Genomic DNA, 25,343 nt, shown 5'->3' with positions numbered 1-25,343 from the left:
AAGTGAATGTATCACTATATACCCTGTGGAAGTTTGAGAATTATTTGTCATAGTAGAACACAATCCATTCAATAATGTAAACCAGTAACAAAATGCATTCATTTGATATTATTATTCCACATTTTAAACTAGAATGTTTTAAAATCGATTTTATTACTAATTGCAATACACGTTCAATCAAGTCGGGTAGGGAAAAGCAGATCTCTACTATCTTGTAGACAGATACCCTATTGTAGTTGGATAATTATATGTCATTGTTGAACACAATGCATCATACAATCCATTATAAAATGCATTAGGCTAGTTAAATAAAATACACTCATTATAAATTATTTTGCAGAATTTGGACTGCTAAATACCCTGTAGAATGTTTTAAAATCGATTTTACTCCTAATTGGAATCCACACTCCATCAAAAGTTAATTTGAAACAGTTTATACATATTGTCATAATGGTCAATATCAATATTAGATACCCTAATCGATATTACGAAAATCATAAGAATTGCTAATTATAAAGGTCGAAATCAATTTGCGTATGTTTAGTATTGTATTCATATAGTTGAAGGTGTTATTTATAGTTCTTGAAATGGTCATCAGTAAATCAGCTTAATATTTGAATATACCAAATTTAATTTGAATGCAATTTGCATAAGCCAACATGCCCCGTCATATGTTTTTGAAAGGTCAAGGTATTGACAATTGAGCAAGACGACAGTAAACCAAAAGTGTCCTAACGCGAAGAGACTGAAACCAAAGCCAAGAAGACTGCAAGGCTGCCACAAAACCAACTGTACAACATGCGAGGCCAGACAATGTTGCAACGTTGCAACGTTGCAAACGCCAACACGCAAGGCGATGCAGCTGAATTTGTAGCCGAGTCTACGACTAAGGCTGATGCTGCGGCAGGGTGGCAAGCAAAGTGTGGTCAATGTGGCGCGTTTGTTAGAATGCAACAGGCAGCAGGCAGCAGCAGGCAATAAGAACGGCAATGCCATCAACGTCTTTGGGGCCAGTGTTTGCAGCGCGTTGGTCAAACAGCATGCCAATCCAAGCCAAGCCAAGCCAAGCCGAGCCAAGCCAAGACAGAGTCCAAGTCCAAGTCAGAGGCGTCCATGGAGTGGAGTCCATGCGGCCCATATGCGGAAACGCAATTTTGTCGTTATTTATGGACGCTGGCGTGTGTTCATGCAACACATGCATGGCGTTGCAGCTGAGGCTGCCTCCGCTATAACAGGATGACCATCGACGTGGCATTAGATGAAGAAGAAGACAACGACGATGAAGCAGAAACGAAAGACGAAGTATCACTGCTACACTCAGAAAATAAGTCTACCTAGAAAGTTTTTCTTGCTTTTTTAGCAATAATTTGAGCAAACAAACATTCTAAAAATTAGAAAGGCTTGCCATCAATCGACAACCTAAAATTTATACTATTAATTTAATTTAGGAAATGCCTGCCTAAAAAATAGAAATGCAAACACAAAATTTTAGAGAAAATCCTTTCTAAAATCCAGAAAGAACTAATAATTCTTTTATATTACATAATGTGAAATTATAAACTATCTAAAATAATTAAATGCTAAATACTAATTTTTGGACCAAAAATAGGCAACAATAAAACTAATTTAGAGTTCGTTGAAGAACACTCTGAAAATGATACACACATTTTCTAAACTTTAGAAAACTGTACTCTGAAATTAAGGACACACCAGATTTTTAGACGCAAACTTTCTGACTAATAAAGTGAGTTGCGCTTGGCGAATTTCAAAAATGTAGGGCGACTAATTTTCTGAGTGTAGAAGAAGCTGCATGCAGCATTCAAATGACGATGACTTAGTTGGTGTTGCAGGCAAGCAGGCAAGCAGGCAGGCAGCGAGGCAGCCAGCACCTTGCTTCGAGACCGTAACGGTTCTCTATTAGATTAATTTATATTCAAATTTTTATTACTTGCGCATACCAAAAGCACGACGATGATGATGACGATGACGATGACGATGGTGGTGGCTGCTGTGGCTCTGGCTGTGGCTGTGGCTGCTCCAAAATGAATTGCCAGGCTTGCAACAAGAAGAGATGCGGCAGAGTCGGCGAATCGGGTGGCTTGTGGCACATCCGCGTGGAGGCTGCGTCGCCTGCAACAGCGGCTGCCTCTTTGGTTTTGTGTATTATTAGCCTCTCGCCTACTTGCAGATTCGATGCACGCCAAATGCCAGAGTTGTTGTTGCTGTTGCTGTTGTTGCAATAACGTATAGTCGAAACAGTTACAACGGAAGCTGTCATTCCCCCTTGGGAATGGGGTTTGACTATTGCCAGCGATTGCAGTTGGTCGCCAAATGTTTTTTAGGAGCAATGCGCTGGCGTTCTAACAGTTTGTTGTTGTTGCTGTTGTTGCTGTTGTTGGCTGTTGCTCTTGTTAGTGTTTGTTGCCTATCGCAATAATTAACAGTAAAACGGACAGCGGTTAATTCAAATGCATGAGAAATGCAAATGACGAAACATTTTGAGCTAAAAAGGACGATACCAATGAAGACGTTGATGCCTCCGCCTGCTGCTGCTGCTGCTGGTGCTGCTGCCGTTGCAGCCAAATACAATTAGCCAAGATTTATGTTGAGATGTGGGCTGACATATGCCACAACCCCCATGAACTAGCGCAAAGTTTTGTAATTAAATCATTCCAACATGTAATAACAGTACAATTTAAATAGAAAAATCGCATTGAAATTGAAAAGAACCCGTCGCGAAACTAATAAGTTTTCAGATGATTTTTGACTACTCTCTAATATAGATATAGATAGCTATCTGATCTACTTTAAATTGTTTCCAACTCGAAATCTAAGTCAAAGCTTAGTCATAACAAATTGTTATACCTGAATTAACTATTATCATAGACCCAATAAGTCGAAAATATGTACGAATTACTTTTTAGAGTTGTCAATTGGCAAGCCTATCCATAACAACCACAGCTCCTATACGCAAAACTTTTCAAAGTATCTTCGTCCAAGCTGAAGCCATATTTACAAAATACATACATTTTGATATCCTTGCGGTTAGTATAACAATCTTGTGGTAAAAGTGTATGGGGAACAATCAGTTGAACATTTAAGTTAGCAACGAATCTTAAATGTGAACCAAAGTTAAAACTCCCAGAAATTTAAGGTATTCAGCAATTATGATTATAATAAAAAATAGACAAGCCAAGCCATCATTCACAATACTCCTATAACTCTTAAGCATTATTCAATTAATTATATTCTCTCCTCATTGATAAATTATATTCTTAAATCACTTTTCTGTATGCTTTAAATGATTTTCCTGTTCCCACTGAACCGCCTCGTTACTGCTTCCTTCTTTGTCTTAGTCACTGTTTTACTAATCATTCCTTTCAAGAACCGCTCCGACTACTCTGTAATGAATTCAGAGTCCTCTATTTAAATTATTCAGAAGACAATTTTTAACGACTCTTGTCTCATAAATGACATTTGTGGTTGGGCTTGACTAATTCAAACTAAATATTATTTTGGTCTGATGGAGTTTTTTCCGGATTTCCCTCCAATAAAAGTTGGACTATTTTGCATTTAAAGATCCCCAAAACTCTTACAAGTCTTACAAATATTTCCTATTTAATTCATTTAAAGTTAATATTAATCCTATTGTTAATATAATTTAATCTGTTTTTTACTAGATGTACTAATTGTAGTTGACGTTAAATAAATGAATAATTCACATTGGATTTATTATATAGATTACTCACCCCTGTAAATGCTCCTCGACGTCGGCGACAATGTAGACGGGTTGTCCTGTGGCACTGGTGGTTGTGGCATATGGCAGACCCGCCTGGACGACGACTTGACCGTCGGAGACGAGACTGCCGATGTCGCCGCCGGAATAGATCTCGAGGCCCTTCTGATCGCTGGTGGAATAGATGACAGTTTTGCTGCCATCATTGTAGATCAGATCGATGTGTTTGTCCGTCTGATACAGTTCGGGATCGAGCTTTTGTGGCACACCCGCCAAATGTGGCAACTGTTTGACATTCACATTCACCCCATTCGGATCCGTTGTGGTATAGATGATGGAACCACCGCCACCAGCCGCATGCTTCTTATGATCCTCGTAGATCTCGGCCTCGGTTTTGATCACATTATCGTTGCCATAGTGCAGCACAGATGCATCCAGTGGAAGTGGCGATGTCTGATAGACACCCTGATGTTCATTGTTCATCTTCTGGGCCTGATTGTACATGGCCGTTGCGACGGCATTATCATTTGGCATCAGCTTCGATGGATCGCTAACGATGCGGGTGAGAATGTGTTCGCCGGCCTCATTTCTGGACAGGATGTGATGCTCTCCATTGATGATCTCCCGTGAGATGATCTGCTGCTGTTCACCATTGGGTCCAACGACCCGTATTATCTGATTCTCATCGAACTCAATTTTGGCCAGCGGTTGATGTTCCTGGGCCTGCTGCTGCTGTTGCTGTTGCTGCTGCTGTTGCTGCGGTGGCGCCGCCAAATGTTGTGTGCTCATTTGGGCAGCGATGCGGGCGTCTATCACTTGGCCCCCACCATCGTCGTGGCCATTGTTGGAGCCATTGCCGTCGGGCGGCATGACGACCTTGGGCGTCTCATAGATGAAGACGGCCTCTTTGTCGTAGAGCTTGGAGGAATCTGTGTGCAGATCGAGGACATTCACATTTGTCATTGTGGCCAGCTCGGGCTGTGGACTGTCCGGCGATCGGTGCATTGTGGTCAACAGGGGAACACCGTTCTGGCCTAGGGGGGAGCTGTTGTTGCTGGTGGCAACAATGTTGGCGCCCTGTTGTATTGGGGACAGTGAGGCGTCGCTAAGATGGCCACCGACCACGCCCACTCCCACACCGACGCCCACACCAACCGAGCCGAGTCGATGTGTGTGTGTGTGCAGTGTGTGTGTGTGTGTGTTGTGCGTGTGTTGCTGCTGCTGCTGCTGCTGTTGTTGCTGCTGCTGCTGCTGCTGATGGTGGGCGTGGCCGTGATGATGGGCGGACAGCGATATATCGTTGGACGTGATGACGCTCGTTGTCGCCGTGGATGTGGACATTATATCCAGCAGGACCTGTACCCCAATTTGCTTTAGCTTTCGCTTTGCTTTAATTAATTGACTACTAATTGAGCTTTTGAGCTTTTGAGCTTTGAACTTGAGTTGCAGCTGGCAAATGGTGAAGGCATTCGAATCGTTGTTGCTTTATTGTTGTTGTTGTTGTTTGTTATTTCTTGTCGATTGTTGTTTGTTGTTGTTGTTGTTTGTTGTTGGTGGCAAGCTTTTGAGTTGTTACGAGTATATAAACATTATTTAATATCACTATCACGTTATGAATGAAGGCACTTGTTGTTGTTGTAGATTGTGGTTGTTTGTTGTTGTTGTTTGTTGTTGTTTTTCGTTGTTTCAATATTGCATTTTATGGCACTAAGGAACTAATGGGGAAACAACTAGCTCCTTTATCGTTTGCAATTAACTGAAAAAACAAAGAAAATAAGTTATTTTAAAAATGTGTATCTAATTGATTAATTAATTAACAGCAACTCAAGTTGATTATTAATCAACAAATAATTTATTTATTTTGTTGCATTTTATAGCAAACATGATTAATATTTATAATTTTTCAGCCACACAACTCATAATTATAAGTTTAAACCATATTCAAATGATTAATTTTTATCACTTCTCAGTTTTTAAATTTTTGCTTAAACCATTTTTAATTATTTAATGTTCCTTGCATTGCATCCTTGTATATAAAACACTTGACAACTTTTCTCCGTTCGCTCTTTAACAGTTTTAAAGTAATTGAACAAGATAAAAGGTTATTAATTTGTGTACTTAATATAATATTAAATTTTATATTTAATTTCATCTAATATATTTTTTACTTATTCTATTATTCTTATGTTCTGACTGACTGACTTTAGTTGAGATTAAACAAATAAATAAAATCAGAATTAAACTAAGTGCATCTAACTAAAATAGATATATGGGAGAGGGGGGCAGCTGCTACGCCCATGCCTCTAAATCCCACCCACACAATAATTCTTATCAGAATATAAAGTGTGAATGACAACTGAAGAAGTTAAGTAGTTGGGACGTGCCTCCAAAAACTAAACGTAACCGGTACGCGGAACGCCGCATGCGGAACGGGTTCAAACGTCAATGAGTTGTTGTTGTTGTTGTTGTCGTTGTTGCTGTTGTTGTTGTAGTTGAACGATTTGCAAAGCGGCGCACAAACAAAACAAAAAGGCGAACAAACATGCAAACAAACACAAAACACAGAAACCGAAACGAGTCGGCATAAGTAGTATAGTAAGTAGTAGTAGAAGGGTAGGGGAGGGGAGTGGAGTTACGGGAGGGAGGGCGGCATGGAGGCAGGGAGGCAGGGAGGCAGATAGGGCAAACAAAAGCTGCACACACGTGCCCGTCGAACTAGTTTGACTCCTTCGCAAATGTCAAACGTGTAACTGCATAACTCATCACATCAACAACAACAGCAACAGGTGGAAAGAAGAAGCAGTAGCAGCAGCAGCAGCAGCAGCAGCCGCTGAGGCAGCGCTGCCTTATTTGTGTTTTGTTTTGATTTTGCTTCTGTTGTTGTAGTTGTTGCTGCAAATTGAAAATTAAACAAGCGGCTAAGCCCTGAGCCAAAACTGAAAAAAAAAAAAATGAAAAAAACCGGAGATCCATCAAAGCACAGCTGTGAATGAAAATAGTCCAGTTTCAGTTTCGGTTTCAATTCCAGAATCTCATTCTCTCGCCATCTCTCTCTGTGTGTGTTGCGCTCTCGCTCGAACAAACAACAAAAAACATGTTTCCGAGTTGATTTTGATAAACGAACCATACCGGAGCGAAACAAACAAAACAACAACAAGCTACAACTTTTTTTTATTTATTTTTTTTTTTTAGAACAGGTACCGGTAGTCCGGATACCAGGCCCAAACAACAACAACGTGGCCAATCCTTGACCTAATCCAGAAGTTGATGTTGCCGTTTGCCGTTTGCTGACTTTCTGGTTCGACTGCCGAGCAACCTGCCCCCGACCAGGTTCACAATTCAGGTGGCACGTCCAGTTATTGTTTGATAAAAGACACCAAAAAAAAAACAACAACAACAACAACAACCACATCAACAACTACGTCTGCTGCTGCTGCTGCTGCAAAGTTCATGTGGTGTCTGTTGGGGATGTGGATAAACTTGTTTTTCTCACACACAGTCAGTTAGTTCAACCGGCTCGAGAGTTCAGACTCTCGGCGACTCTCAGGTCTGAGATCGTGTCTGCTGCTGCTGCTCCTCCTACTCCTCCTGCTGCTGCTTCCACTTGCTGGCAATGCTTGTTCCGTTAGTAGGTGAGGTCAGTGTCATGTGGCGCGCTTATAGACTAGTTTTTGGCACAGACAATGCAACCATCCCCCTCTGACCCCCCCGAGACACCGACAGAAACCGGTCAATATTGATCTGCGGCACGTGGCCAAAAGGCTTAGAAAGAGAGAGAGTCAGAGACAGAGAGAGAGAGAGATGGAAATAGAGAGAGAGATGCGGCGAGGCAGATTCTTAAAGCGATTAGTTTGCCCCACGGCTGCTAATATTGCGTACACTCAGAAAAAAATTGCCCTACATTTACAACAAGTCGCCAAGGGCCAACATATTATTCAAAAAGTACATTTCTAAAATTGATGCTTGTTGGTTCACTTTCTAAAACGCAGAGTTTGGATTCCTAAATTTCAAGGTGAGGTTTTCTAAAATTTAGAAAGAATACGTCTAATTTTCAGGGTGTTGTTTCCTATGTGACCCATAGAAGAATTCTTTTATTAGCTTTTTTGTTACTTATGTTATAATTAATAAACATATGTATTTTAAGGTTGTACATTTACAAACATTTTAGATATTTAGGTATTTATTACTAGTTACTGCTTTTTAGAAAAGAGTTTGCATTTCTATATTTTAGAAATGTATTTCTAAATAATAGAAAATATTTCTAAAAACAGAAAAAGAACAAATCCCCATATTTTTGGGATTGTCGATTTAAGAAAATCCTTTCTAATTTATAGAAGTTATTTTTCCCAATATTTGCATCTAATTTCTAATAACAAGAAAATTCTTCGATTTCTTAGGACGACTTACTAAAATTAAAATCTAATTTTTTCTGAGTGTAGAGAATCATCGAAAACAATTAGGAAACAATTAAAACGACATCAGGCTGCTGACTTGGCCAATTTCACAGCTATCTCTTATGACTTTTGGCTTTAGCCAGCGACTATTACAAAATGGGGTCAATTTGAACAATTCCCCCTCTCTATCATCTCCCCCTCTCCCAAAATACGGACTTAATGTTGCCCTAAAGCTATCGAGTTATAAAAGTGAGTACTTGGAGCACTTCTGTACACGGTACTTTCAAGTGCTGCTCTTGGTCAAATGCCCCTTTGGGAATAGTTAAAAAAACAACTTGAGCCAAATCTGACGAATTGATTAAACTCTTTTTGTTGTTTGCGTATAAAAGCTGTACTCTAATTGCAAACAAAAGGCGTTAGGAAATTAAAAAAAAAAAGAGTTTTTGATTGTTATTGAAATTGATATTGATTTCTGATACCTATCTTTACCTCGGACACAAGGGTAGGGGAGTCTCCACAAAGAGCCCTGTATCCAATTTGAAATACAGTATTAATCTGGAGACCAATCCCTGATCAAAGAGATAAGGTAAAGAAAGTTAAGGCAGTGGACAAATGGAGCAGATCGCAAATTATTCAATTTAAATTTAACATTAATCTACAGGACAAAATCATGGCCAAGAAGAGAAGATAAAGTACAGGTTTGGAACGCGCCTAAGTAAATTTAAAATTTCTACATTTAACTATAGTATCAATCTAGAGCCCAAAACCATGGTCAATTTATTTATATATTTATTTAATGTCCACTAAAGACAATCCTAACTAAAAAATATAAAAAAGAAAGAAACAAAATAATTTTAAACTGAATTAAAAATTAAATTTAGTGTTAAGTTTAAATGAAATATACAACAAATTTTTATAAGATTTGTGGGGGTATTTGGCTTGAGAAAATCTCAGAAAAAAACCCAATCAGTCAAACAAAAAAATAGTTAGTATGAACTGGTTAAGCCAAACAAGCTAGTTAGTTAAGTCAGGCAAGACCTTTACAATTTAGTTCTCAAACATACAAATAAAGGATTCTGAATGAATCAGCAAGTAAATTAAGGCACTGGAGAATTTTATTTGAGTTTGAACTTAGAGGTTTGGTCGCAAACTAAAATTTAAAAAATCAGCTTTCTTAAAAAATTAAGATTATGGTTTTTTAATATTACACACTTCAATTTACTATCTTTGGCAAATGGAAAATTATGTATTTGTCCAAGACTATCGACAGGATTTCATTTTCCCCAAATGCAATAAACATGTGTTCATCTCCATAAAACTAACACACGCTTAAATCAATTAAATTAAGAACTTAAGTTGAGCATTGTTCTTTTGTTTTGTTTTATTGTCCAGCATTATCAGCTAACTGTGTATGTGTGGAAAGCGTATTTTCCCCCTTACCAACAATTCTCGCAGGTCGACAAGAAAAAGAATCGTTGAGGAATAAACATTTCAAAGCAATGCCCATTTGAAATCCCATCAAGATTTGACATAATTTAGACCCCAACCATTTGATATATGCATGCATACATACATATATAAATATATATATATATATGTGAATATATATATATATACATATATATGTATATATATATATACATGCATATGCGCACCCTGGGATAGCGTTACCAAAGACAAGAAAGAAATGTATGAACCTAACCCTAAGCCATCGGTCAAAGCCGGGCATCAATAACGACCACAGTCAAACAGTCAAAAGCAGAGACGCAGCAACACTGAGAGCCATAGCTAGAGCCACAGCCAAAGCCACAGTCAGAGCCAAGAAGAAGAAGAAGGTAAGAAAAACGCAGAAAAAGCAGAAAAAGAAAAACAATAAACGTTAACACGAACACGAAAATAAAATAACTCTCTCACGAAGTTAACCCCCCCAACCCCCACACACCCCTCCCCCGCCCGCCGCAATCCCCCGCAACCAGCTCCTCTCTTCTATGGCGCGCTGGCTTTTGTGTGTGGGTTAAGTGTGCCCCGAGTCTTTGTAGCCGAGTGTATATATGCTGAGTGTGTGTCTGTGTGTGTGTGTGTGTGTCTGTGTAAGTTGGCTGACGTGCACATGTGAGTGTCACTATTATGTGCGTGTGTGTGTGTATGTGTGTGTGTGTGTTGCGTAGTGGCTAACGCAAGCCAGCAACAGCAACAGCGACTGCGACTGCGACGTCGTTGTTCATTTTACTGTACCATAATCGCAGCCCCAAATTGATCGCCATCATCAATGTGCGGACCACTAACAAAAAGTATAAAGAATAATACATAATACAACATACAAAAAGAAAAAAATAAGGAAAAACAACAACAACAACAACATCAGCAGCAGCAGCAGCGTTAAAGCCAAAGTCAACGAAGCCGTTGTCCAAAACGATACAAGAAGCCACGAGAAAACGTAATCAAAAAACACAAGAGCAACACCAACAACAGCAGCAACAGCAACAACAACCACATCAGCAGCAGCAGCAGCAGCAGCACAGCAACATCGATTTTCGAACAAGTCGACTGCGACGCTGACAGCGCAGCCGCGTCGTCGCACACACAGACAACACCTTTTGATCCCTTTTCGCTCCCGCTTTGCGCTCGGTCTCTGAACTGAAAAAAACACGCGCTCACTCGCTCGCTCGCTCGCTCTCTGTCTCTCACACACTCTTACACACACACACACTCACACTCGCTCGCTCGCTCGCTCGCTCGCTCGCTCTGGCAGCAGCACTATTGCCTATTAACCAACGCGGCTGCGACATCGTCGACGTCTGCGCACCTTACAGGGTGCTCTTTATATTTTGGCCTTTATTGATGTCGACTGTCTGTCGACCGTTGCGTTTGTCTTAAGCCTGGGCTTAGACTCTGTCTCTGTGTGTATGTGTGTGTGTGTGTGTGTGGTGTGTGTGGTGTGTGTGTGGTGTGTGTTTGTGTGTGCGCGCAGTGTTGCATTTTTATGCATTTATAATTACTTCTGTGTAGTTGGGTTGGTACTTACATATGTATGTACACATACATGTATACATATGTATGTATGTATATGTATGTATATTTATGCAGCTGCCTGCCTGCCTGCCTGCCTGCGATTGCCTGCCTGCCTGCCACAGGTAAAGTCGTATAATATTTGTATGGTTGCAATTTTGGCACTACAATTCGTAAGGATCGCTATGGCACACTATCACTGGAAGCTGCAAGTTCGCATGTCCGAATGTCCGAATATCGAAAAGAAGAAACAACCGTAAATGTTAACGAATGCGCGGTGCTGCTATTGTTGCTGTTGTTGCTGTTGTTGCTCGTTTTGCTGCTGGTGGGTGCACCTTTCGCCACTTTTGTTGCTGCTGCTGGTTGTGGTATGCGTCTTGGCTTAAAGCCTGGCTGCGGGCTGTGTGTCTTGCTTTGCTGTTAAGCTTCTAATGTGCGACTCCTTCTCAACTGTAATGGCTGCTGTTATTGTTGTTGCTGCTGCTGCTGCTGTTATTGTTGCTGCTGCTGTTATTGTTGCTGTTGCTGTTGCTGTTGTTGTCGTTGTTGCTGGTGGCTGTCTGTGCATTTTGGACACTAAAACAGACACACACACACACTCGCACACTCCAACACACACACACACACTTGCATATACAGTTGCACAAATAATTCACTCACAGCATTAACATTTGATTTGCGTATTTTGCATAAAACTTTTGTTGTTTTAATTGCCACGACGAACACGGCAAAACACGGCAACTGCTGCTGCTGCTCTTGCTGCTGTTGTTGCTGCTGCTGCGTAGCATGCGGGGGCGTAGGTGGGCGGGGCGGCAATGGAAGCGAGCAGCATTTGCGTCTCTTTGTTGTTGTTGTTGTTGCTGTTGTTGCTTGTGATTTTGTACTTTAGTTAACAGTTTATACATTTTTCATTGTGAGCGCGCTTTTTGATTGTTGCTGTTGCTGTTGATGTTGTTGTTGTTGTTGTTTGTTGTTGTTTTAAGTAAGTTACTTTTTTTGTGTGTGTATTTTTTTTACGCGCTCTTTTTCATTTGTTTGTTCTTTTCGCCCTTCTGCTTTGTTATTAAATCACTTTTTATTTTGAATTTTATTTCTGCTGCTGTTGCTCAGCTTTGCTTTGATGGCGTCTCGTTTTGGCTCACACACACACACACACTTGCACACACGCGCACACAGACAGCAGGCACGACAGAGCCACTCACACACACACACTCACAGACACGCATAGATCAAAGCGACTACACACACACACACACTCTCACATGCACACACACACACGCACACACGAAACGAACGCGAACGAATTCTGTTTTTTTTCCTTCTTTATGTGTATTTATTTTTTTAATTTTATTGTGTATTTTTTTCTGCACTAAAGTAACATAAATTTCAGACGGAGTGTTGTTGTTGATGTTGTTGTGGTTGCTGTTATTGTTTAATTTTGTTAATAATTAATTTGCGTTTTTTGAAGAGCCAAAGCGAAAAAAATGTAACTCGCCTGCACGAAAGGTACGAAAAACTTGTCGCGGATGAACGTTGAGCTCGGCTATAATGCCCAAAGAGTCAATTGGAGATTGTTCAACTGTTGAATGTGTTGTTGCTGCCGCTGCTGCTTCAGTCGACGCCTGTTGCTGCTGCTGCTGCTGCTGCTGTTGTTGCTGCTGCGCAGTCGCTGCTAATGCTGCTCGCCTTTTACCACTGTATTCGTATATATTCGTATGCAAGGTGCTGTCGCTGTATGTGTGCGCTCCGCGTGTCTGTGCAGGTGAGTATGTGTGCGTCTGTGTGTGTGAGAGAGCTCGATTATTATTGCTTTTTATGGTTTCATCTCTTTCGTAACTGATATTGAGCGAGCGCGTCGCTGTCGACGCAGGCGAAACTCAACAGAAATTCATCGAATCGATGAGGTTGTCTCTACACTGGCAGCACACACACACACACACACACACACACGCACGCGCACACACAGGTAGCAGCAACTCACTTGTGTCCCTGCGCCTGTCGCCGCCTGTCTGTGTGTGCGTGCACCTGCATAACTCTCTTCCGAGCGCGTTGTTCGGGTGCGCACTTATTACTTCTTTTGTGCAATAACAAATGACTTAGGCAACGAACTCAGTACCAACACCAAAATTTGGCTTGAAACTTGACTGAAGCAAGACATGACCGTATGCTTGGCATAGCTTAGCATAGCAACTTACATTTTGCAATTTATATGCAAATATCGCGCGCCCTGCTGAACCGGCCCTGGTATTTTTGCGCTTTTGTAGCTTTTGAGCTGTTCATTTTGTGGCGTGCATTCATTTTCGAACTTTCGAACATTCGAACACGCCGTCGTCGCTATCTGTGTGTTTTTTGTTTTGCTTGTTGCTTTTGTTGCTGCGATTGCTGCTGCTGCTACGGCTGCGCTGCTGTTGCTGCTGCTGCTGCGACTGCTTGGCTTACAGCGCTAGCGCGCACATTGTGAAAGTGGTAGTGCAGTTGGTCTCGGCCAGGTAGAGAGCTGCTCGCTGCTCGCTGCACGCATACCAAGAGAGAGCTAAAACACCGAGAGACACAATCACACACACACACACACACCCACACACACGCACACAGAAGACACACACATACATGAAATAGCTATGCATGTAGCACAAATGAATGCCATGTTGCCGTCAGCACAGACTCCGACGCCGCCTCACAACAACAACAACAACATCATCAGCAGCAGCAGCAGCCGCCGCAGCAGCCGCAGAGACAGTGGCAGTGGCAGCAAAATCAACGCTTTGTCGACTGTCGACTGTCGACAGTGTTTGCTCAGTGTGCTTTTTGCCGTGTTTTCTGCTGGGCCGTCACAACAGGGTGTCCCACTAAGATGAATGCACTCGTGCACTTGCCAATAAAACTATTTGCGTTTTTCCCGTAAAACTTTGTTAAATTCTGTTATTTTCAAAGAAATATGTAGAGTCCATGTAATAAATGCCTAAAATGTTTTTTAAAAATAATTATTCTGATTCTTTAAGGTTATTTTTTTTTTTATCAATCCAAATAGTTTTTGAACAACAAAGAAAAATACCTTCTGCTATTTAGAGAACTATTGTTTTGGAATATATTTAAGAAATGAACTCTCTATTTTTGCTTACTCCCTCTCTCTTTCTAAGCCTACACTCTCCTTCTCTTTCTTACCCACTCAATTATAGCCACTTATTCGCATATTATTTTAATTCATACATATGAATGCCTCAAATAAAATTCGTTCTCTCTCTCTCTCTCTCTCTATATATATATATATATATATATATATATATATATATATATATATATATATATATATATATATATATATATATCTATCTCATTCCATACTCTCCCTATCATTCGCCCAAATATCGCCATAGTTCGGAAAGAGTATTCGAAACGCTTATTTCATACATTAAAAGCATTGTGAAATAAAATTCGGATATTTTTGAATGCATTTTTCATTGAATTTCAGTTTTATTTTCATGTTGTTTATTGTTGCAATATATTAAACTTTATTTAAAACTAAATGTATGCTTAGTTTAAACGTGTTTTTCTTTTTTGTTTATGTTTTGTATTCATTTTGAAATTGTTGTATGTTTAAATTTGTTATAATAAATTTATTTTGTTTGTGTTTTAACTGGTCGAAACTTTTCACTAATACTTTTTTTGCGATAACATTTACATTTATGTATGTATGTTTGTATTACATATACAGTTATATAGTGTATATATATTTATATATTTGTGTGTATGTGTGTGTGTGTGTTTGTGCCTGCGCATTTGTGTCTGTATTTGTGTACCTAGAAACGTAAAATATACATATAATAGTTTCTTGTTTGTTAGATTTACTTAAATATTTTGTTTGTTTTTTTTTCTTAAAATTATTTTGCATAGTAGAAAAAATAAGAATTAATATATTATATAAATTAATAAAATTAGAAACATGTACCAAAAAAACCATCAAATAAACTGGTGTTTTTAATATTTGGTTTTTCTTTTCTTTTTGTAGCCTAAAATTAAGTTAACAAACCATGGAAAATGACACTTGTTAAAGAAGTCGATAACGGGTTATTATCGTTATTGTTATCGATATACATCTACTAATGCAAAAAGGTTGTCGAATTTTCAATTCCAAATAGCAGCCTGAGTGACATAAATTCAATGAATATTTGGATGTTTTCTTTTTTAGTGGTATTTGTTTTGGGGGCTAGGAAAAGTTATTGGATGACATACCCTAGAACTGAAACTAAGTCTTATTGAGGGTTATTGTTTAGCGGGAGCAGTTGGAAGACACTATCAATGCTCTTTCTACTTTTACAACTCTTCCAAAACCGCTAGTGTCTCTGTATGTGTGTGTGTGTGTGTGTGTGTGCGTGCGTGTGTGTTTGAGTGTGCGTCTTAAGTACAGATGCATTTAAACACCAACTAGCTAATAGCTACTAAAAGCATACTCTGCTTCAAACTGAGGTAAACATTTTTCAAATACGAAACTTTTGTTGTTGTTTTTGCAGTTGTGCTTTAAAAATGTTGTGCCTCGAAACTACATCAATATAATCCAATCCAATGGTCTTCGGTTAAAACTCATGTTAACTTTTGTCTATATTGTAAATTGTTTTTTTATTATTTTTTTAAGTTAAGTCGACAACAATTGCTAAAAATTTTAATTTAATGTTTTACAGTTTTCGTTTTTGGGATTTTCCCTTTTTATTTGGTTTTTTTTTCTGTTTTTTTTTTTTTTTTTTTTGATTTAAACCCACGCAGAGTTGATTTTCAATTGGTCAAGAGTCACACGTTGAGGTTATGTGGTTACAAATTAGAATTAAATTTAGTAAATAGTTGATTTTCTTTTGTTGTATGTTGGGTATGTGAAGAAAACTGATGAAGTATATCGATTCGGACTACTATATATATTATAAAGCTATTATAGGAACAATTAGCTGTAGCTAAGCCGACAACTTTAACTAATTACAATTAGGTATTCGACTACTAGATAGAATGATGTATGGTTAGCAAACAGATTAGTAAGCAGCTCTGCAAGGGTATTTAAGCGTCGGCATGCCGAAGTTTTGTTATGCTTTGTTTCATATTGTAATACTGGCTGTTGAATGCAGTTGAAAACTAGCTCGCCTCGGCGTGTGAATATTTTTTTAATATATATATTTTTTTTTTTGGGCAATGTTGTGAAAGGGTTTCTAGTCTCATCTTGATAAGCCCAGCCCGCAGTTGACAGTGTGTGTGTGTGTATGTGCGTGTGTGTGCGGATAGTAAACGCAACTGCTTTGTATGTGTGATATATATGCATATATATATTTATATAAATATATATATATGATATATCTCTTACGGAGTTGGCAGTGATATTGCAAAACGTTTTGTTGGTAACTATTTTTCATATATTTTTGTTTTTTTGTTTTTTTTTTTGCGATTTGAAATCAATGCGTTATCCAAATAAAATACTTAGTAATGCATACATTGTTTAGTTTCGTATGCTTGATTTTGTTTTTTTGTTTTGGTTTTATCCGATTATAAGAACTGTTTGACATTATTGTAAATGATGTTTTTAAAAACAAGTGTACAGTAATCTATATATTGTTTATAAGATTTTTTACGTTACATAGTAGTTGTTTATAAACATTAGACACAATGCAAATTGTCTTGATTTCGAGTTCGTATTCCTATTTTAATAATAATATACGTTTTTATTCTTCACAAATCTCGCAACTAAATTGCTATATTTTTGTATTTATTTTCTTTTCTTTTTTTTTTATTATTATAATTATTTTTGTTGTTGTATATATTGTATTTACAGAATGCTTCGATGTCGCTATTCATATATGTATTGTATTTTGTATGATCTAAAACGTTTTCAAAACTAATTAAGTTACATACAAGTATATAAATGTAAGTAATACGTTTAAAAATGTTGCATTTTTTTGGGTTTTTTTGTTTGTTCTTTTGTTTTTAGGCTTGTGGAAAAAGTATTTGCGTTAAAGTTGTTGTTTCATTTCAGTTTGATTAATACGTCTTAGTTTAACAATTATTACAATTTGTATGCAAATTGTTTCGCATCTAGTTTGTAGAGGGGGATCAGCATTTAATTTATATATATGTGTATATATATTTTACAATATAAACTTAAAGTTGCTTAAAGTTCAAATGTTAAACTCCCTAAAAAGAAATGCCTGCTGTACTTAAATCCAATTCATGGCATGGAGGTTTTCACTTTTGTTAACAACTAATTTTATAAATTGCCTAGTTTTTGTTTTGGATTTTCTTTTTTCTTTTTTTTTTTTGTTTTGGTTTGTTAACGACTAGAACATTGTAAAGAAGGAATCGGTTTCACATAATGCATTATATCGTCTAAGTTGTTTTGTGTTGCCTTAAATGGTCGGATCCTTGAGCGTATCCTTGGCCAACTGCCACCGAGTCCGTCGCCATCGTCGTACTGTGTTTTTTTTCTATAAACTTATTATCTTTGGTACTGCACACGCCAAATGGAATTTGATCTATTTGGGTTTTTTTTTTTTTTTTTGGTTGTATGACATATTGCTTTGTTTCAAGTCCAGAAGCGGAGCGAATGGCGACCGAAGCGGTAATAGTTCCAATTGAATTCGCTTAAGGATAACCAAAGAGAATACTATAGTTAAAAGGTGAAGATGGAAGGGGAGGGGCAGGGGAAGGGGGAAGGGGGGACAACAACCACAAAATCAACATAGCACAATTTGTATAAACATAACATCTAAGTGGGACTATCCGCCTTGGAGCCGGCATTCGAATTGTCTTGCATTTGAGCGAGTGTCTTGAACTTTTGCGAGTTTAGGAATCTGTTAATTAACCACAATTACAATGATAAATGCATATATATACGGATATAGATATTTAATGTATTTACCTGGGATATGAGTCTCTGTGCATCAACGTATAGATTTGTATTTGAGCTTCGTCGAATGTGTGGGTCGTCGGCTCGATCATATTGCGATTAACAATTTCGCGCACCCGCGAATCGAGGGACACTTCGCGCGGCGACAGTATCGATATATAATCCTCGTATATCAGGCGCGCCTTCTCCTCGACAAGAGCGGCGCTGTTCTCCTTCTTCAGATCCTCGCAGGCCAGCCAAAACAATATGTTCTCCTCACTGAATTCGCTGCGCAGAAAGTCACGAAAAACCTTGCGACCATCTGCAATAATATCGAATAAATTGCAAATATCTCAAATGCAATAATTATGCTTTTTCTTTACTTACTCGAACTTTTCATTAGTTTGTCAAAGCTTTTACCCCAACTACGTATTTCTTCTAATGTGGGTCTGTAAATTGATATTAGAAATAGTTTTAGCTAGGCAGATATAAAAGAGAGATTTTAGAATCGATTCTTACTGATCGCCATCTAGGAATTCGGCGTTAGCGAGATCACGTTTGGTGGGCGCATTTTCATCTGCATTCTTGATGGCAAGACTATCATAAAGAAAGAAGATAAACTTGTGTTATATATGATAGATAAGCTTTTTAAATTTGCATGAAGTACGGATAAAAGTGCAGTTTTCGTTTGTATAGTTTGCATGTATGTATTATCTATGCTATAGTAATTATTATTTTTTAGATTGCAAGTTACCAAAATAAAGTAAATCGTTCTTACGTACAGCACTCGTTTTGTTAGGCCAAGCATTGCATTTAAAGCTTGAATAACCGTATTTAATCAACTGTTTTAATTTTAAAGCTTTGGATTTGATGAGAATTGCGCTAAGGATCGCTATGACACGAAAAGCTTGAGAAACAGCTGTTCGATCTGGGTTTGCGTCGATTTGGATAGATTTGTGCTTGCGTTGCAATTGTTGTTGCCACCGCTGTGGCTCCCTCTAAACTGGCCACACGTTATCTACGATTAGATTTGGCTGCCTGGTATCAGGTAAGCATTACATGCTCCCTACGTAAAACTCATCAAAGTTCGTTATCTGTTTACCCCGCTTGGACAGCTTGCCAATAACACATAACGGTACATGCTTTATATATATATATATATATATATATATAGTATATATATAGCGTATGCATTTGGGTTCACAAGTACTTGTGTGATTAAATGCGTATTGGTGGACAACAGTTAGGCATACAAAGGCGCGGGAGAAATATAAATGGCCACCCAAGCAAGAAGAGCTTTTATTTTCATTCACGAAAACTTGCAAACACTTTTCGCAACAACATTTAATATGAATTTTTGAAAAAGGTGCCTTACTGCGAGCTTTAATGGCGCTTTCCAAATTGTGAATGAAACATATAGTTAGTGAGAGGGAGAGAGAGAGAAAGCGAGAGCGAGCTTTTACTATGCGCCTAGAACAGAGCATTGCCAGATGTAACCGAAACACAAACAGGCAATGCCACTCACTTGCTGCGTGGGTGCGTGGGTGTGGGTGTGAGTGGGAGTGGGAGAGTGTGCGTGTGTGTCGAGGAACTTACCACTTAGCCCTGTTGTTGTGGTTGGACGACCCGCGGCGTGCAATGAAATAGATTCAGTTCATTATAGATATATATATATATGTATATATAAGTATATACAACAACTCACCAGGAGCAGGAACAACAACAACACCAGCAAAAGCAACACGGCTTCTGTGACTGCGGCCGTTGCAGCGGCGCATTTGACTCCTGCAGCACATTCGATGTGGCGCTTCCGCTGCCCGGCAGCGTTATGCTTGTGTTTGCCGTCCCCCCGCCGACGCCGCCGCTGACATTTCCACCCATACCCATTCCAGCTACGGTTGAGCTTAAAGCGCTGCCCGCGTTGCCAACACTATCACTATTCCCATTACCGTTACCATTTCCGTTACCATTGCCATTGCCATTGCCGTTTCCATTGTTGGATGCAGTCATGCCGCGCAGACGACAGCCACTAGGCAACTCGGAGACGGTGCAGGACATGCTGCAAAATCAAAAAAACATCATTCAACAAGGTGGCACAAGTGGCATTCGAATTAATTTGAACACTTACCTGTTACAAGTTGATGTTGGCTGGCGTTGGCGTAGCTGCCACAGCTGCCGCTGCTAGGCCGCCCACTGCCACTGACCTAGCTACAGTCCGTCTCGTTCCTGTCTCTCTCCCACTCTCAGCTATCGGTGCTCAGCTCTCACCTCACACTCCCACACACAAGCACACGCACTGGCGCCCTTTCCAGCCAAAGAGAGAGAGAGAGAGAGAGAGCAAGTTGCGTATTTATGTTTTTGCTAATAACTTTTATCGAGTGCTTTTCACTTGTGTGCTTTCGACTCTTTTGCTCTCACGCGCGCTTCTTGTTCTTGTTCTAGTTGTTGTTGTCGTTATTGTTCTTCTTCTTGGTTTAACGAGTGATTATTATTATTATATTTTTTTTGTTAGTTTTTACATGCATGGGCAGATAATTTTTTTGGACACTTCTTCTTTGCTTGTTTGCTTCCTTTTCTTTATTACTTATTGGTAAAAAAAAAACGTAAAAGCACAGCACACACGACAGTTATGAATATTTTTGCATCATTATTATTGGTGCAGCAGCGACCGTTAGTTCACAACATTATCCGTTAGACGCGCTGCTCTTGCTCGCGTGGGCTGATGCGAGGAAGGGAGAGGGGAGATGCACTAGTGATTCTTGCTGCTGTTGTTGTTCTTGTTGTTGTTGGATTCGTATTTACAGCGAATTTAGTTTCTAATTGAGCATCGCATTGATGCGAGAATTTCTTCCAGTGTTATGAAATTGTTTTTTATTTTTCTTTTTAAATTGTATTTTTCCAGTGGGCAGCTGCTGGAGCTGCTGCTCTTGTTTTTGTTGTTGTTGTTGCTGTTGCTGGTCGAAAATTTTATTTATTTCTTGTGCTAGTCATTACACACACACACGCACACTCACACACATACACATGCTCGCGAGGTCGCCTGACCGTTATTTTCTTATTGGATGTGGCAGTGGGTGGAAAGTGGGGGTAGGAGCTTATGGGGCGTATGCGTGATTTGTTGCTGTTGTTGTTGCGGCAGCAACAGCAGCTAATTGCATTTGATGCTGGGCTTATTTGTTACATTTGCTAAAATATCGAACATTTTCAATCGTGTTTCGCTTCCGCTGATATTTAAACACACACATACACACACACACCTACACACACGCACACACTGCTTTAATTTGTATTTAGGAGCAACGAATATATACAAATTTTTGCCTGCCACTAAAAATATGTGTGTAGGTTTTTTTTTTGTGTTTCTTTTCTTTTTGCTCTAAATGATTTTTGCTTTGATTCAATTTCTACACAGAGCAAGAGAGAGGTAGAAGAGAGAGCGCGAGTGAGTGAGTGAGTGTTGGGGGGAGGGTATAGTTGGTGGGGGTGTGAGCGAGAGAGCGAGTGAGTAGTGCAACTTAGCTAGACACTCGTTAAATTTTTTTTTGATGATTACATTCGTTGAGTTTTTGATTTTTCATCTTTCCAATATAATCACATTTTTGGCATTTTTGGCATTTTTGTGCTTGCCATATTTTTTAAATTTTATTTTTTGGATCTCTTAAGGCTCTGCCTTTACCACATTATTGCCATTTCATTTTCACTGCTGCGCTTTTTTCTATACGTGTATGTGAATTTCTTTGCTATTTTCTTTATCTTTTATTTTTTGTATTTCTTGGTTGTAGTTGTTTTGTGTGTGTGTGTGCGCGCTCTGATAGCCAAAACCCAAAATCCTCGACGACAGCGACAACAACCACTACGACGACCGACGACGACGGCACGAGCACAAGTGCAAACGTTTCTCTTCGCATGGGCAAAGGCTAGCTGGCGACTGACTGCTGATTGAAGCAAAAAGCTCCCCCAAATAGCTATACAGTTGCTGGGACCCCCGAAAGCGAACCGATTAGATTCCTGGTACACATCGCTGCTGCGACATGTGCGCGCGAGTGGTTTTGCAAAGAGCACACAGCACATTGACTAAAAGCTCGCTCTTCTTCTCTCCCGCTCTCTGTTCAACTTGGCACTGGACTGGAATTTATTAGGCATTTGTGCTTTCGGACAATGCTCTGCGAACTGAGCGTATAAAACTGTAATCTGTGAACTGTAAATGTATTAAATGATCAGCAATTGCGGCGCCTTTGTTTTTGTTGCTGTCGTTCCTTTTTCGTTTCGCTTCGTTTTAGTAAGTTACTCTTACTCTCCATCTCTCTCTTGTAGGTATGAGCCCCGGGGGAGGAGTAGGTGCCACACAGGGTTGTATTTAAGCTTTCACCCAGGACACTTTGAACAGCAAAATATGGCATTCAATAAGATACAAATTGTTTACTAACGCAAGTTTCATATAGGAAAAATTGACAATGACTTAAAACTAAGTATGCCGCACAATCCTGCATGTGCTTCACGTGTAGAGTCGAATGGTGCAATCAGCGCCCGTTGAGAAGATCCAAGGCTGCACCGGATGCCAATTCACATCCAGGACACCAAACTCATCGCGTTTCTCATGCGTCTGCAGCTTCTTGAGCGGGACTATCAAAGGATTCTGCAGCAGATCACTAAAAGAAAAAAATAACGATTAGTGATTAATTAATTTGTAAAATAAAAACAAAGAAAAATAAATAAAATAAAATACAAATTTACAATTCGAAACTGTACCAGTTACTTTGTCATAAAGGCCTAAATGTTCTTATACTCAATACTTACTTGTAGACCATGCCATGGGAAACAATTACAGCCTGGTCATCGCTGCCAGAGGCAAAGAGTGGATAACGCAAATGGAAGGCGATGCTGCGGACAGCATTGCGATGGAGTCGCATCGTTTGGTATGGTTTCGTGGACAAATCCAGATCGAACCACAGCATCTTTTTGTCGTAGGTAGACACGAGCAGATTGTCGCCTTTGGGATGTATGGACATTCCCGATATCCACTTGGAGTTGGTTAACAGCTTCTTGATCAGCTCCTGCTTGACCAGATCATAGATGCGTATATTGTGCTGGGTCTGCAATCATAGACAGAATATATTGGAAATATATAGACAACAGTTCAGGGTCTCTCTTTAAGCGACTCACCGCAACAAAGAAGCATGGCTTGACTGGATGGAAGAGCACGCACTGGATGAGGCCCTTGCTCTTCGAGAAGGGTATCTGGGATCGTCGCTTGGACAGCTGATGTATCAGTGCCGAGCGATTGGCGCCCTCGGGCATCACAGTGGCCAGATAATCGCCACGTCCATGCCAGGTGACCTGGCGTATGGGCTTGAAGTGTGTGATGACCACACGCACACCCTTCTCCTGCTCTTCGGGCTCCGCATTCGACCATTGGACAGCGGTCTTGATGCGCTCACTCTCAATGACATCCGAACTGGGCGCCTCAGCGAGCAGATCATCCGTCTTCTTAACGAGCAGCTTGTCACCCACCTTGGGATTGATGAGGAGCAGGCGAGTGCCGGTGGCCACCGCAATGATCGATAGCTTCGCATTGGGACACCAGGCAACGCAGCGCACCACATCGTTCGTCTCAATGGTGCGTATGCAACGACCTGTGGCAATTTCCCAAACTGCAAGCGGAATGGAACACAATTAAATAAATGAATGTGGCAATGATGAGATCAACTTACTCTTAACTGTCTTGTCATCGGAGCCGGATACGATATACTCGCCCTTCGGTTCCACACTGACGGAACGCACCAGATCCGTGTGGCCGCGATAGACGAGACTCTCCACAGTTGGGAATGGTTGCAGATCGCGTGGCGATGGCAATTTGGGTATCAAATACTCCGCATCTATGTTCAGCTTGACGCGCTTGGCACGCGGACACAAGTAAAGATCGAGGCAGCGCAAGAAGCGTTCGCGCAGGAAGCGGGAATAGGCGGGCACCTCGCGCAACGATTTGAATTTCTGTGGCATAAAGTGTAGTTTGCGCTTGTGCGGCTCATCCTTGTATTTGAGCCACTCCTTCATCTCCTTCGCATCGAACAGATACTCCGGCGGTGGGTTGTAGGATTCCGCATGGCCGGGCAGATCACGTTTGGGCGCCGAGACGGGATCGTGGATGCGACGTATATGCTCACGGCCCGTATCCGTTTCCCAGAGCATATAGAATTTGGGTCCGCGTTTCTGTTGCTTGTCGCGCTCCACCTCTTCGGTGGTCTTCATCCAGCCCATTTTGAGGGCGTGCACCATGCGGGAGACCTTCTTCTTTTCGGAAACGGACGGCAGGAAGGAACGCTTGTGATCGGGCACATTCTTGATGGGCATCTTCTCCACTTGGGAGCTGAACCATTCGATCCATGGCTCGTATTCATTGTGCTCCGGATTGGGTATTCGGGCGGAATTTACGCGTTTGATCAGTGCTATGTCCTCATCGGTTAGCAGCACTTCTTGTCCAGTCTGTGGGTCCTTGACGGTGCGCCAGAAATCAGGATCCTCGATCTTGCGCAAAAAGTCATCAATTTGATCGCCCTTTGGCGGTTTTATAATCTTCTTGGCATCCCAGTCATAGCCTATGTGTTTGTACTCATCATACCAGTGCATGGGTATGTTGCCGACTGTGTTGCGTATATCCTCCTCATCGGAAGTGTCCGAATTCTCATACTCGGGCTTGGAGGGATCCCGTCTTGGCGGGATCGCTACTGCAATATTTGAGCTATCGCCCGTCGTCTTGCTGAGCGTAGCCTTACTGCCGCTTGGCTGGTCATCTTTAGCATCATCATCGCTGCTGCCAGACTCCTCCTCATCCTCATCCTCCTCCTCCTCATCATCATTATCATCCTCCTCCCCCTGTTCATCTTCTCCAGAACTTGCCTCTTTTCTGCCCAAATAGTTGCCTTCTTCGTCGCTCTCAAACAGCAGATCATCACTGGTATCCGACTGATATTCCTGATCTATGCCCTCATCGTCCGTTGTATCCTCGCCAGGATCTTTGACGGCTTGCAGCAGATCCTTTTAGAAACACACACAAAACGAAAACAAATTGCATTGTCACATTTACAAATTACACATTTCTGAATGTTTACCTCATCCTCTTCGTTCTCAGACTGCTCGGAAACTGAGGCTTGCTCATTTATGGACTCAGGCGCCTTCACTTTACGCTTAATTGCCGATTTTTTCGCCATTATTTGTAGAAAACAAAACGAATCTAAGCGCGGCGCACGTGTTGCAGCACAAATTTCGATTGTAAGCGATACGTGTATCGATATATGGATAGGAGCAGTTTATTTACATTTTGTGTGAATGTCACATTTGTTCAATTTGC

General features: G+C 40.3%; 3 protein-coding genes across 8 annotated transcripts in view; all 3 read right to left on the bottom strand.

Moving 5' to 3' along the window:
• LOC6559540 (protein grainyhead) overlaps nucleotides 1–5,488 on the bottom strand; it is a 40,801-nt gene extending 35,313 nt beyond the window's left edge. For 3 of the 6 annotated variants that reach the window (XM_032734796.2, XM_032734797.2, XM_032734801.2), the window contains exon 1: nucleotides 3,750–5,487. In XM_032734796.2, coding sequence (XP_032590687.1) covers nucleotides 3,750–5,077 — 1,328 coding nt within the window. In that variant the 5' untranslated portion in view covers nucleotides 5,078–5,487. Of the gene's footprint in view, nucleotides 1–3,749 lie in introns of all 6 variants that reach the window. The other 3 variants (XM_032734799.2, XM_032734800.2, XM_001987607.3) reach the window with 2 other exon arrangements.
• Nucleotides 5,489–16,943: 11,455 nt separating this feature from the next.
• Nucleotides 16,944–20,316, bottom strand: LOC6559539 (regulator of G-protein signaling 17). The gene is made up of 7 exons (XM_032734296.2): nucleotides 20,124–20,316; nucleotides 19,701–20,054; nucleotides 19,592–19,600; nucleotides 18,515–18,592; nucleotides 18,383–18,444; nucleotides 18,029–18,317; nucleotides 16,944–17,960 (listed from the first exon to the last, which is right to left on the bottom strand). The coding sequence occupies exons 2-7, from the start codon at nucleotides 20,051–20,053 to the stop codon at nucleotides 17,876–17,878; spliced, it is 876 nt and encodes a 291-aa protein (XP_032590187.1). The 5' UTR covers nucleotide 20,054; nucleotides 20,124–20,316; the 3' UTR covers nucleotides 16,944–17,875.
• Nucleotides 20,317–22,392: 2,076 nt separating this feature from the next.
• LOC6559538 (ribosome biogenesis protein BOP1 homolog) lies at nucleotides 22,393–25,271 on the bottom strand. The gene is made up of 5 exons (XM_001987605.2): nucleotides 25,105–25,271; nucleotides 23,707–25,030; nucleotides 23,159–23,646; nucleotides 22,793–23,088; nucleotides 22,393–22,644 (listed from the first exon to the last, which is right to left on the bottom strand). Exons 1-5 carry the CDS (start codon nucleotides 25,201–25,203, stop codon nucleotides 22,491–22,493), a joined length of 2,361 nt encoding a protein of 786 aa, XP_001987641.1. The 5' UTR covers nucleotides 25,204–25,271; the 3' UTR covers nucleotides 22,393–22,490.
• Nucleotides 25,272–25,343: the final 72 nt, after the last annotated feature.

This window comes from Drosophila grimshawi, unplaced genomic scaffold (genome assembly GCF_018153295.1).
Source record: "Drosophila grimshawi isolate 15287-2541.00 unplaced genomic scaffold, ASM1815329v1 contig_1369, whole genome shotgun sequence".
NCBI lineage: Eukaryota > Metazoa > Arthropoda > Insecta > Diptera > Drosophilidae > Drosophila > Drosophila grimshawi.
Note: the sequence above shows the minus strand (reverse complement) of the source record. Positions and strands in the feature narration are given on the sequence as shown.

Excerpts from the sequence above, each read along its gene's own strand:
- LOC6559539 (XM_032734296.2), bottom strand. The coding sequence starts at position 20,053 with ATGTCCTGCACCGTCTCCGAGTTGCCTAGTGGCTGTCGTCTGCGCGGC. Across the intron at positions 18,318-18,382 it reads CAAACTAATGAAAAGTTCGA|ATGGTCGCAAGGTTTTTCGT; the intron begins GTAAGTAAAGAA and ends ATATTATTGCAG. Across the intron at positions 17,961-18,028 it reads CACAGAGACTCATATCCCAG|ATTCCTAAACTCGCAAAAGT; the intron begins GTAAATACATTA and ends GTTAATTAACAG.
- LOC6559538 (XM_001987605.2), bottom strand. The coding sequence starts at position 25,203 with ATGGCGAAAAAATCGGCAATTAAGCGTAAAGTGAAGGCGCCTGAGTCC. Across the intron at positions 23,089-23,158 it reads AGCCATGCTTCTTTGTTGCG|ACCCAGCACAATATACGCAT; the intron begins GTGAGTCGCTTA and ends CTATGATTGCAG. Across the intron at positions 22,645-22,792 it reads TCCCATGGCATGGTCTACAA|TGATCTGCTGCAGAATCCTT; the intron begins GTAAGTATTGAG and ends TTTTTCTTTTAG.